General features: G+C 53.6%; 1 protein-coding gene across 1 annotated transcript in view; it reads left to right on the top strand.

Moving 5' to 3' along the window:
- LOC103769710 (netrin-1) overlaps positions 1-12,553 on the top strand; it is a gene marked incomplete at its 5' end in the record, with an annotated part of 46,182 nt that overhangs the window by 14,933 nt on the left and 18,696 nt on the right. The window contains 2 exons of the mRNA XM_008936935.1: positions 1,771-1,920; positions 5,175-5,228. Of these exons, the coding sequence (XP_008935183.1) occupies positions 1,771-1,920; positions 5,175-5,228 (204 nt within the window). The remainder of the gene's footprint in view (positions 1-1,770; positions 1,921-5,174; positions 5,229-12,553) is intronic.

Genomic DNA, 12,553 nt, shown 5'->3' with positions numbered 1-12,553 from the left:
AAGGAAGCAAAAGCTTTATTATTTGGATTAGTTTTCTCTCCCATGTGAAAAATCCCCAGATTGTGGCAAGGCTCAGTCAATGACAGCAGTTTGCTCGTGCACAGGGATGCCCCGTGCTGGGAGAAGGGGACATCCCAGTGCAGGGGTCTCCAGGCACCCTCCAGACCCTGCTGGGAGGGGGACAGCCTGGGAGCTGCTTTCCAGTAAGGGTCAAACTGGGGCTGCTGGTGCAGGGAGCAGGAGCAGGATGGTGCTGGGACAGGTTGGAGGAAAGCTCCAGCCAAACACCACAGCTTGGACACTCAGTATGAACGAACGTGGGGTGTGATCTGCTGTCCCCTGGTGAGGTGGATTTAAGGTGTCTTAGAGCAAAGGGGGTGCAAGACAAACCAAGAAGTGTTGTAGGGTCCAGCACAATGCTTTGTTTGGGGGGCTTGGGGGTGTTTGTAGGACAAGCCCAGCCTGTGGAACGCATGGAGACATTCACACTGGTCCTCACCCAGAGCCCAGCCTGCTCCAGATTTGGGCAGCGGGGCAGGTTTTCCCCAAACCCTTTTCCTGGCAGGCAGCTCCCCTGAGGGGCAAAGGAGAGCAGGATCAGCACTCCCCAGGGAGGGTTTTGGCTGGCTCCTTCCCAAGGATGCTGCACAAGAAAAGGAAAAGCTTTCCTGCCTTTCCCTGCCACCGCTCAGCAGGGGCAGACCACAGTCTGGCACGGCGCTTGCAGCTCTTAGAAAACAGGGCTGTTAACAAATGTGCGAGGCCATAATCCTTTTGAGGCACTGCTGATAACAAGCCCCGATGCTTTTTTGTTGTTGGTGGTGGTGGTTTGGGGGCTTTTTTTTTTTTTTTTAAGAAACAGCTGCGCCGGTAAGTCCCACTGTGGGAAATGAGACGGTGAATGATTTCAAGTGCAGTATTTACATCCCCTGCCAAACCCTTCACATCTGCCCAGCTCTGCCGTCAAGCCTCCATCCATCTGGCCGGGAACAGCAGGTCCTCCAGCCTGCCTGCATCCCACAAGGGCATTTCCTTCCTGCGCCTGTGGTGCCAGCTGCCAGGGATGCTGCTCAGCAGGGAAGGGCTTGAGCAAGAGCTCTGAAAGGAGCGTGGTTGGTTGAGTTTTGTGTGTGTGTGTGTGTGTGTAGTGCACGTGAAATGAATTCTCAACATCTTCAAAAGCCATTGCTTCCTGACTGAGATCTGTGTGCTGAAGGGGCGATGAAATGCTCCTTGATTTTGTACCTCTTCCTGACAAACCTGCCTCTGCTCCAGAGAGCCCTGGGGAGTTTGAAACTGGCTGGGGTGGGGGAAGTGGGTGCTGCAGCTCCCAGAGTCCTGCAGCAATGCTCCCCTCCTCTTCAAGTCCTGTAAACTCTTGATCATAGAACCCAAGGGACGAGGTTGTGGCAGTGTCTGTGGGTGGGTATCCTTGAGTGGAGCCACCCCATGCAACCTTCCCAGGTTTGTAGAGCACTTGTTGCCCTGGGGAAGATGTCCTGCCCGCAATTCCATCTCAGCATGAGTCTGGCTGTGGCTGGGTCACCCCCTTTCCGGAGTTTTCCCCTTTGTCCCCAGGCAATGGCCATGTGCACCCCTCTGCCGAATGCCACCTCTGTTTCAGGTCGTTGTGGCCATGACGTTTGCCAGAGGCCGGTGCCAGCTGTGGAGGAGTTGGATCCGTGGCATGGGAGCTGTGCTGGGAGCTGGACCCATGGCTGTCACCCGGCTCTGCTCTCCCCTGACCCTCTTTTCTGTGTTTCCCCCCAGAATGCGATTGCCATCCCGTGGGCGCCGCTGGCCAAACCTGTAACCAGACCACGGGCCAGTGTCCCTGCAAGGACGGTGTCACCGGCATCACGTGCAATCGATGCGCCAAAGGCTACCAGCAGAGCCGCTCTCCCATTGCCCCCTGCATAAGTAGGTGGATCGCTCTCTCCGTGTCTGTAGATTAGAGTCATTAACTCTTATAAACCCACGGGAGCCACTGCCCAGCTGGGATGGCTACTAACCCCACTGCACAAGTGCCCGCGGGCAGTGCTGCCTGGGTGCCCCTGCCAGTGCACTGTCCACAGTAGGGCATACAGACCAAAACTCACTCCTAGCTTCCAGCTCTGCCTTATTGGGTGGTTTGTGTGAGTGTATCTACAGCCCAATTTGCTGGTAATTTGATTTTGCTTCCCAGAGCAAAGGTGCCATGAGAGCACATTTGCCTCGGGTACCACATCAGTTCTGGATGCTAACGCAGATCATGAAAATCAGATTTCTCTCTCCAAAATCAGGCTGTGCTGCACTGGCACAGAGCTCAAATAAGAGGAGCTGCTTGTTTGATGGAGCTGGCATCACAATAACTCAGCCGACAGCTCCTGGACTGCTACTGGAGATCTTACACTGACACAACCCACCCAGAAACATGGGTGGTTTGACCCTTTGTTCCCTTGGGTTTGGTTTTTGGCTCGGTTTCTCAAGGCTGCTCTCATCCTCTGCCCTTTGAACAACAGCAGCAAGCACCAGGTACAGCTCCCGGAGTCCCTCCTCTGCAGCACGTGCTCTGCAAACACCCACATCCCCACTCGGTCCCTTGTTGCCCAGGCAAGGCGGGCTTCAGCCCTGTGCTCCTCCCTGCTGCCTGTTGGGTTTGCTGCTGTTGGATCATTCAATACCTCCTGCACCTTGCATGAGACATCTCCACCTGCCCTAATGAAATGAAGCATCAAATAGAGAGTGCCTGGGATGGGCTGGGAAGGAGGGAATAGAAAAAGAGGAGTGAAGGTTGAAAGAATCAAGACTTTGTTGGGAACTCGCAGTCTGCTCCCGCACTGGCGCCTCGCAGCATCTGCCTCTCAGGATGGCCATGGCCAAATTAGGGGGCAAACATCCTTTCTCCACCTTCTCCTGCTGTAGAAAACGTACATTCCAGGATGGTTTTTGGTCACTTGAGATTCATTCTTCCCTGTGTTGCAATGGGACGGCAAGAGCTCAAACCAGCTGCTTGTTTCCCCAAGATGCTGCAGTCAGGGCTCCGGTATGCTTTGCAGCAAGTATGCACAAAGGTTTATCATTAATCATTCCCCAGGGCCATGGTAAATCAGAGAGTAAATTGTTCCTTGCATCACCTCCCTTGGGATTCGTTGCACTAAATAAAGGCAGACATGGAATTTCAACACGATCCAACCAGACGTTTAACATGATCCAAGCAGCCAGCTCCAGGCTGCCCTACAGCCCAGCCAGCACCCCAGCACCCGGGACACCCCCTTACCTCGGTGTCACCGCAAAACCTCCTCTCCAAGAGACCAAAACTTCTGTTCAAAACATGTTTCAAGCAACATCCTAGCCTGGCTACCAAGCCGCTGTGCAGTTGTTGGGAGTTTGGTCTGCAGTTAAAGTGAGGGTATGAGCAACTCACAATTCTCTCATCCTAGAAAACCCCAAAGCAGCACATTTTCATCCTTGAAAAATGTCAGTCAGCATATCCTACATGTGTGGGGATGCAGTTCACGCAGAACTTCTGCAGGCATTTCTCTCCCCCACTGCTCTCCCGTGTGGCTCTGGGAGGGCATAGGTACCCTGCAGCTAGCAAGGGGCTGGCCACCCCCTCTGCAAGAGCACAGCTACTCTCTGATTTACCTCTGCTTCTATTTTCCTTGTCCTAAAGACTCATAGTCATGCAAGAATCACCTCGTGGGGAACGGACAAGGCACCAATGGGGTCACTCTGCACTGCAGCCCATGCCAGCAGGCACCAACACCCATCCAGCCACCAGCTCTGGGATGGCTGTGCTGGCTGCTCACCTGTGGCCTGGCTGTGCACCACGTGTTTCACATGGGCCTGGGCCTGTGTTTAACTGCATGAGGGTGAACAGCTCAAAAAGTCATCTCATTTTAGACTAGATATAAAAAAAGACATTTTTGGTGCTGAGGGTGATGGGCCCCTGGCCCAGGCTGCCCAGAGAGGTGGTCGCTGCCCCATCCCTGGAACCATTCCAGGGGAGGCTGGCCGGGGCTCTGAGCAACCTGCTCTGGTTGCAGATGTCCCTGCTCCCTGCAGGGGGGTTGGACTATTTGACCTTTAAAGGTCTCTTCCAACCCAAGTAGTTCTGTGATCCAGTGATTCTATGATAGTGCTAATTGTGCTGCACTCATATGAGCTGCTGTTGCTGCAATGCAGACAGACCCCAGCAAACCCTGTCTCCATGGCCAGGCAGGTTCCTGAGAGCAAAAGAAAAAGCAGGCAGATGCCAACCCCCAGCTCATGCCTAAATTCAGTTTTCAAACTGGACTGGTAGGGGATACCCCTGCAGGGATTCCCAGGGATGCACAGAAACTGCAGCATTGTGCCCTAAATGCAGAAAAGATGTCAGCACTGAGAGCTGGGTATGTGCGCTGAGGAAAGTAGATTGTTTTGCCAAAGCTGGGACCATATAACACATTCCATCTGCAGTCCATCCCTTTCAACATCAACAAACACAGTCAGACTTGGGCATGAAGAGCCAGAAGATTATGTGGTTTCAGCCACGCAAAGCCAGCCCCAAATCAAACCCAGGGACCATTGCATTGGCATCAGATACCTCTGTGTTTCCTTCAAAGGTGTGAGATAAGCCACGCCTGGCACCAGAATAGTGGTAGAACTGCCCCAGACATGGGTGGGAGCAGCAGCTGGAAGGGACAACCCAGAGCCAAGGAGAGGCAGCCACGCTCCTGTTGCCTGCTGGGGCTGGGTGCTGCAGAGTTGGGGCTGGGTGCTGCAGAGCAGCCACACCACCTTGCCTGGCTTAGGGACCCTCTAAGCCCCTGCAAGAGCATCCCTCACCCCGGGGTACAAACTGGCACCTTGCAGTGGTAGCAGGTTGTGTCTGGGCAACATGGCTGTGGCACCATATCCATTATCCCACTGCCTCTATCTTTTATTTGTACCACAAATTCTCTGATTAAAAGACCCTTTCCCACACCTTCTTGGGAGGCCAGTTCCCCACAGGGTACAGTCCTGGTGTGCTGGTTTCTGGGGCTCTTGCAAAACTCCTTGCTGGGGAACATAGTTGGGAAACACCCTTCTCTGGTAGACATGGTTGGAAAGGGAAAATGGGGTATGTGCAGGGAGGGGCTAGGCTCTTGGGGATCCGGAATAATATCTCGTTCTTTTGTGTCTTCTCATCTGCTGCTCGCTGTCCTGCACAGAGATCCCCGCTGCTCCCACCACCACCACCGCCAGCAGCACGGAGGAGCCTGCAGGTACGTTGGCTCTGCTTTTAAAGCATGTTTGAAATCAAAATTTTTGAACCATCGTCTGCCTGAAATGAAATTGCGTTAAATGAATATATTGATTCTGTTGTTTGTACTGGGGCAAGTGGTTGCCTCTTATGCCCAACTGTCTGACGGTTTGATATAAGTGTGCAGCATCCTGAGTGATGGGTGCTTCTAGGAGCACATGGGAGTTTAGAGAGGATGCAGAAAGATTTTCCCAGAGATCCTAAACCTAAGCACAAAGGCGTTACTCAGTGTGGAACCAATGCTTGATGGTACAGAGGTAAGGACCCGGGATCACCACTGGCTGGTTATTAAAGTTTAGTGGTACCTTCTCAAGAGGCTGAGAGAACAGTTCCACCAAGTTTTTCTGGTGGAGAACTGGAAACCCAAAAATCCTCCAAAAGAGACCAAAACCCCGAAGGGTTGCTTACTGGTGCCTATCAGCATTTCCTTTCTTTGCCTAGATCCCATGCCTAGTTGGGCTGGAGATTGGACCTGATGATCCCAGAGGTGCTTTCCAACCAGAGTGATTCTGTGATCTGTGCATTTCTTGTGCTAAGTGCTCTCAGGTGCTGATGTGACCTGGGCATGTCAGAGTGATGTGTCTCCTGTCCAGCCTTGCGGGGTGGGACGTGGTTGTGGTTGGTGGTGTTGCTTGGGCCAGGTGTGCTCAGGGGTGTCTCAAGGCTGGGAGCAGGGAAAGCATCTTAGCTTGGAAAGGGAGGTCCTGCAGGAAAAGGTCCTGCAGTAGCAGCTGCAGCCTGCGGACAGCAGCACAGCCCTGATGGACTTGGTTCACCATCTTCATGCAAGCTGCCGTACGGAGGATTGTCCTGAGAAAGCTTTGGCATGTCCTGGGGTCTGCAGCCTCCCATTTCCCCTCCCCTTGTCCTTGCACCAAACAGGACCTGTGCGATGCCAACCCAGAGCTCAACGCGTCTCTTTGTACCCCCCATCTCCACGACCACAACGGCACCAACATCCCATCATCCTCCCCTCCTGATTTATACCCCTAGAGGGTTCAGCACCTGCCCCACCATGTCACCAAGGGACTTCTCCATCCCTGGCTCCCTCAGGACAGATGGGTCTGAGCAGGGGGTGGTAGGAGGAGCTGGAGAACCCCAGGAGAGGGTGACCCTTCCCCCCCCTGCTGCCCGCAGGTTCCCAGGGTATTTGAACAGTGTCGTGGCTGTGAAGGACACAAGGTGTAAAGGCTCCAGTTGAGACCAGCAGATCATGGAAGCAAATGGGCCCATGGGGGAAGGAGCAAGTCCCAGAACTTAGGTTCTGGGTTATTTAGGGGTCTGCCCAACCCAACTGAGTTTGCATAAAGCCAGTAATGAAGAACATCTCAGCAGGGTTAGAGACCTCCCTTCAGCAAAGGAACCTCTCACTGGAAGCTGAGAGAGGTTTATCTGCTGGCTGTGAGTGAGCCGGGCATCCTGACAGTCTGTGAGCCATGAGAAATGACTCAACAACATCTCCTGGATCCTCATGTCGCTGGAGGGCTGGATGTCCCCATTCCCTGCCCGGAGGGGTGACCAGGGACCAATCCATCTCACCAGGAGCTGCTCGTGCCGCCTCCCCATGAAAGCCCAGCAGGGCCTGAGCCAAGCTGAGCAATCTGATGGGCCTGGCATCCGATCAGTGATGTTTATTGGACTCTTTAAGCACCATTTTGTCCAGGGAGCTTGAACTCTCCATATGTCATCCCTTCCCCTCGGTGGGGAACATCAGGCAGTCCTGGGTCTTAGCATCACTCAGCCCCCACCACCACCCTGGAGCATCCTGCTGAAATTTGGGGTGTTATCTTGACAAATCCTTGTGTGTTTGCAGACCAGAGCTCCAATGGTATTAGTGGAAGACTTCGGATGCAGATAGTTCTGGGAGAGATGCTGCTTTATTTCCTTTCCTTGTGGCTACACCAGACAGCAAGTACCTTCCTTACCAAGAGCTGAGTTAGCATCAGCACCGCTCCGAGACCACGAGGGCAAATTTCAAAAGAGCTTTGACCAAAGTTGGCTTTGGTACAAAGGGTAGAACAATGTCAGCTTTGGTGTGGGGATCCTACCTGGCTCTGCTTAGCTCTCAGAGGTCCAAATCAATCTGGGGAAACAGTCCCAGACTGAATTGTTTAGATGAAATGCATTCATGCTCTCCCATGGTGGGATAGTGGAGGATGAGGAGGGGCTGCTTCCCATTTTTGTGGCCAGGCAGGGAAAGCTCTTGCTACTACCCTGTCTTTTTCTGGTCCCATTCAGAGATGCAGAAAGGTGCCCACAGTGAAAGGGCAAAAAAAAACTGACCATGGGGGAAAAGGTTTACAAACCTACCAGCCAGTCACTGTCTTATGCGAATTGAACCCAGACTGGCGTGGAAATGATTCTCTTAGGTGGATGATTTCAGCTAGTGGGCTTAAATAAAACCAGGTGGTTGGAGTGACATGACTTTGCATGGTTTTCCCCTGGAAATCAGCCTCTGCAGTTTCAAAACCAGATCTGGACTTTTCAAAAGGCATTTGAGTTCAAGGTGCTGCCTGAGCTCTTTTGTTCATGGCTGGTGAGGAAAAGGCTGGATGCAAGTGCAGGAAAGGGAAAAACCCCACTCAGCAATCATGGAATCATAGAACCACAGAACCATAGAATGTCTGGGCTGGAAGGGACCTCCCAAGGTCATCAAACCCCCTGCCATAAGCAGGGACATCTCCAACTAGATCAAGCTGCTCAGAGCCTCATCCAGCCTGATCTTGAATGTCTCCAGGGATGGGGCCTCCACCACCTCTCTGGGCAACCTATTCCAGTGGTCTGTCACCCTCATATCATATTGACTCTGGTCAGTCACCGGGGCTCCCTTGGGTGTGCACGGACCTGAAGCAGCTTGGCTGCAGGTTGCAGAGGTCCCAGCACAGAGGTGGATGCAAACTGTGGCCTGCAAGGATGAGCAATACCTTTGGGAAGCAGCTCAGAGAAGGGACATGGGAAGTCAGGTCTCTGCTCTGGAACAATCAGAAATAGTCCCAAGGAAAAACAACAACAACAAACCTCAACAAGCAAACAAACAAGTCCCGTGGGTTCTCTGAGCCTTTCAAGACTGTTCCTGCTTCTGTGTCTCACTTTGTAAAAACATGCTTGAAGGTTATGGCCTCAGTCTGGGAAAACGAAAACTTTGTGGGAAATGGTAGAAAACATTCACTTGAAAAAGGTCTCAGCCACCACAACCTCTGTGCTGCTCACTGGACACCCCACTGCCCTGTACCCCCATCCCAGGTTTGGGACTCCCCCCCCAATGCCTTCCCATTCCATCCTGTGGCAGAGCTTGAGGCTACACACCCTTCCCAGGCAGGGAGGGCTTTCCACTACTTACAGGCTTGGGCTTTGGGGGGGGAATTTCCAAATTTTAGCCAGATCCTCCACCAAGAGCCTGGAATGGGGAAAGCTGGCCTCTCTGGTCAGTCAATATTCCTGTTTCAGCATCATTTGCTGGTAGTCAGAGCAATCCTGCCCTAAAAAAGGGTTGGTTTTCTTTTGTCTGAAAATCAAAAGCTTTAATTTTTGCCTGCCCATGCCCAGATGAATGAAGGTGATGCAGGTCCACCCTTGGAGACTCCCCTGCTCCCAGGTACACACTGTCACTCCCAGGGCAGTCACAGACGGGAGCAGCAGGATCGTGCCTTGTCCATCTCACAGCAGAAGGGCAAAATACAGATTTCAGAGTGTGGCCACAGCTCCCAGCCATCGTAGCTGGACGTGGAGGAACAGGGGTCCCTCAGATCTGCACTTGCATCCCCCTAGCAAAACCCCACCAGTGCTGTTAGAAGATGGGTTGAATCCCTTCTTCCCACCACAGGTGTAGGAGCTGTGTTTGAATTTCATGGCTCGGGCAGCTGGAAGCCACCTCCTCACTTCCAGCCTTGTACCCATGTATGCCCGTGGGAACGTGCTCCTCTTGGCTCAACAGCTTCCCTTCCAAGCAGAGGCTGTGGATTGCTGTCCTCCCTGCTCACGGTCACATAAACCTTGTGATCATCACTGCAGCAACAGCTTCAAGGGAAAAGTGACATTAGGAAAGGATTAAATGTACCGTAGCTCCTTTTAATGAGCTGCACGGGCTGGAAACAAGGAGTCAATGCCACGTGAGCTGCCAGCTGCCTCCACAACATCTGTAAGGGGTGCGAGACTTGCTCGGAAAAATGACAGTGTGGGGATGGGACGCTGGCATCGCACAGCACCTCAGGTCAGGATGGGGCATGGGGCCAACCTGCTGCTCCTCCCCAAATGCTTATCTAAACTTCTGGACCTGTTCCAACCTCAGGTGAAGTCAGGGACAAATCTCCCCCTGGTGCTGCGCCCAGAGGCAAATGCAATGGGTGGAGAAGGGGCAGCTCTGCACCTGGGCTGCACCATGGGTTTTGTGTTTGGGTGGCATTTCCCAGGGCATCTTTCTGGCATAGGCTTGGAGGCTGTGTCAGCAGGGCTGGAGAGATGTCCCCTGAAACACCATCTCCCCCTGCTTCTCATGGCCATGGAGTGATGGTTGGGTTGGAGTCGCTCCCTGTGCCATGATTTTGTCTCAGAGGTTGAGACAATTGAACGGTGCAACCCTCCCAAATCTCAGGTGGGCAGCCCCAGGCACAGTCACTCCAGCAGGTCCAGGTCTCTGCTCAGACTGGGCTGGCTGGCTGCGAGCTGCTGGGCACGGCACAGCCCCCCAACTTCCTCCAGCCTCCTGCCAGCCCCCAGGGTGTCCACCCAGGCGGGTGCTGTGCTCCCCAGGGAGCTGCACTGCCCGATGGAAGGAGGGATGCTCTCCACTGAGCAGAGGGAGCACAGGATCCTGTGGGAGGCTGATCCCTGGGGACGCCTCCTTTATCAGAGGCAAACTCAACAAAAATAGACCAAAAAAAAGACAACTTAGGTAGCACCTTGCAAATGTAACGTGAAAGGGTCTATCAAAAGCCTTTGGATTGCCAATTGTGTACTGAGAAGGCAAAGCCTAAGGAGGAAATGTCTGATTTCAAACCAGATTTGTCTCCAGACCAGGAAAGGAAATCACTAAGTGTTCACTCTGCAGCATTGCAAGCAGAGCACCCACTGGCCTTAGTTTTTCTTTGGGCTTGAAATAGGGACACATCTTGGTCACTATCCAGCACTGATGGTCAGTGAGAGGGAGCATGTGCCTGTGTGTGTTGGTGCTCCCACATCTGGAGGGGATCAGCAGCCCAAGGGACAGGCTGGAGCCGGACACAGGGCTCGTCTCCTGCCCAAAGGGCTCCCAGCTGCCAGCCAGGCTGTGGAGCAGATGTCAGGCTGGGGGCACAGCCTGCTTCTGCTCTGTCTGGCTGAGGATGCTCCAAGAGCTGAGTATGGGCTATGACCAGGGAGGACTTTGCAGTGGACAGAAGGACAGAAGAATCCCAGCTCTTCACTCCCAGGGAGCGCTCACCGTGAGGCCAAGCTCTGCAGAGAGCTGGGAGCATCCCACAGGCTGGGAATAAAGGTCTGAATCAGGAGGGGAAATTCTCGTTGCAGTCACCCTGGTGTAAATGTGGGCTCGGTCTGGTGGTCTCCAGCTTTGTACCCATCCAAATGGGTAATTCATTCAGCCCTGCATGGGTATTGTCTCACTTGTCTCGGGCTGTAAGCAAGGTGATGGATGGACCGTGTGATTGATTGACTGATTGATCGGCTACAGCATCCAGCTCCCGTGTGAACAGAAGTTTCTCATGGTGATCTCCAGTGAATGGCTGTGATCACAATAGGAGTGAGAGGCTTCCACTGAGGAGACTTCTGGTCACTTCAAAATATTCCAGAAAGTTGGTGAAAAGAAAAATAATAATAATAAATAAAATAACAAACACGGAAAACAAACCGCCACAAAACTGCTGAAATGCAGAGAAGCTGCATACCCAACTGCATCGTGCTCTCATGGTCCCATCACAGGGCTTCCTGCATCCCCACGTCCCTTCACTCCTCCATCCCTGCACCCCTCCATCCCTAAATCCCTCCATTTCTTCTTCCCCACGTCTCTGCATCCCTGCTTCTGTCCATCCCTCCTTTCCCCAATCCCTTCATCCCCACATCCCCCCATCTCCAAATCCATCCACTTCTCCGTCCCTACTTCCCTCCATCCCCACACCCCCAGCTCTGGGATGGTGCCATCTCAGGGACTGTCTTTCTGATACTGGGGGACCTGTGTGCCCACAAGCCCTGGACACTGTAGCCAAGGCATGAGCTTCAGAGCAAGGACTTGCAAACCCAGCATCGTCGTCAAACCCATCTAAAAAAGTAACAATGGCTATTTTGAGGTGAGGTGAAATGAACTGATTCTCTCCCCACCCAGGGACATTTCCAGACACTCATTCCCCTTGGCACAATGAAGCACTTGTCCCCAGCACCGTCTCTCCACTGCTGTGTTTCCCCCGGAGCAGAAAGTCAGATGTGCCCCAGCTCTGGTTCCGTGCTGCCCTGGGTCCCGCACAGCACCTGCTCGGCCAGGGAGCTGCTGTCAGGCTGGGAACTTAGAGGTTGTCCAGTGCTCCCGAAGACAGATGGTTTCCTGTTAATGGATTTAATAATCTCAACTGCAGCTCTGGGCAGGGTGGAGGCTGTAAGGAAGTGCCGGGTGGGATGGAGTGGTGTTTGGGTCAGCATCCCATGTCTCCCGGGGCTTTGCCACTGCAAGGAGAAGGTGGGAAATGTGTTGCCAGCCCCGGCTGCTCCCAGGAAAGGGGTGAGGAGGGGGTAGGGGCAGTGTCGATGAGCTGTAAAGCTTCTGCTCCTGTGTTGGTGGTGTTTTCCAGGGCATTAGTGTCTGGCACAGCTGGGCTGTCCCCACTGTGCCACCAGCGGCCCCAGGCTGCCTACCCACTCCGGTTAGATGTGGAAAAATTGGGATGCTGATGAAGCCATGAGTGCCATGGGCACCCATGTCCCAAAACACTGAAAACTGGTCGGGTTCATTCCCTCCTATCCCAAGACCTGGCAGCTGAAGAAGCAGGGAGCAAATTCACCCTGACCTACAGCGGGGCTCACGTGCTGCCCAGGGGTGGTTTCCCCTCCGAATGCAGCAGTTGGGGGGCCCAGGGCCAGACCAAACAAGCGAGGCTGAGTGTGTGCCCTGGCAGCACCCAAACCATCCCAGATCCCACCACTGAGATGCTGGCAGGGGTCACAGCTTCCTAGATCCCACTGCTTGGATGCTGTGTGCAGTCACAGCATCCCAGATCCTGCTGCCAAGATGCTGCAGGGGGTCACAGTATCCCAGATCCCTCTGCCAGGATGCTGGAGGGCGGGAGGGGGGGGGCTAGCGCA

This window comes from Merops nubicus, unplaced genomic scaffold (genome assembly GCF_000691845.1).
Source record: "Merops nubicus isolate BGI_N331 unplaced genomic scaffold, ASM69184v1 scaffold6003, whole genome shotgun sequence".
Classification (NCBI taxonomy): domain Eukaryota; kingdom Metazoa; phylum Chordata; class Aves; order Coraciiformes; family Meropidae; genus Merops; species Merops nubicus.
The sequence above is the reverse complement of the archived record's forward strand: the minus strand, read 5'-3'. Positions and strand labels throughout refer to the sequence as shown.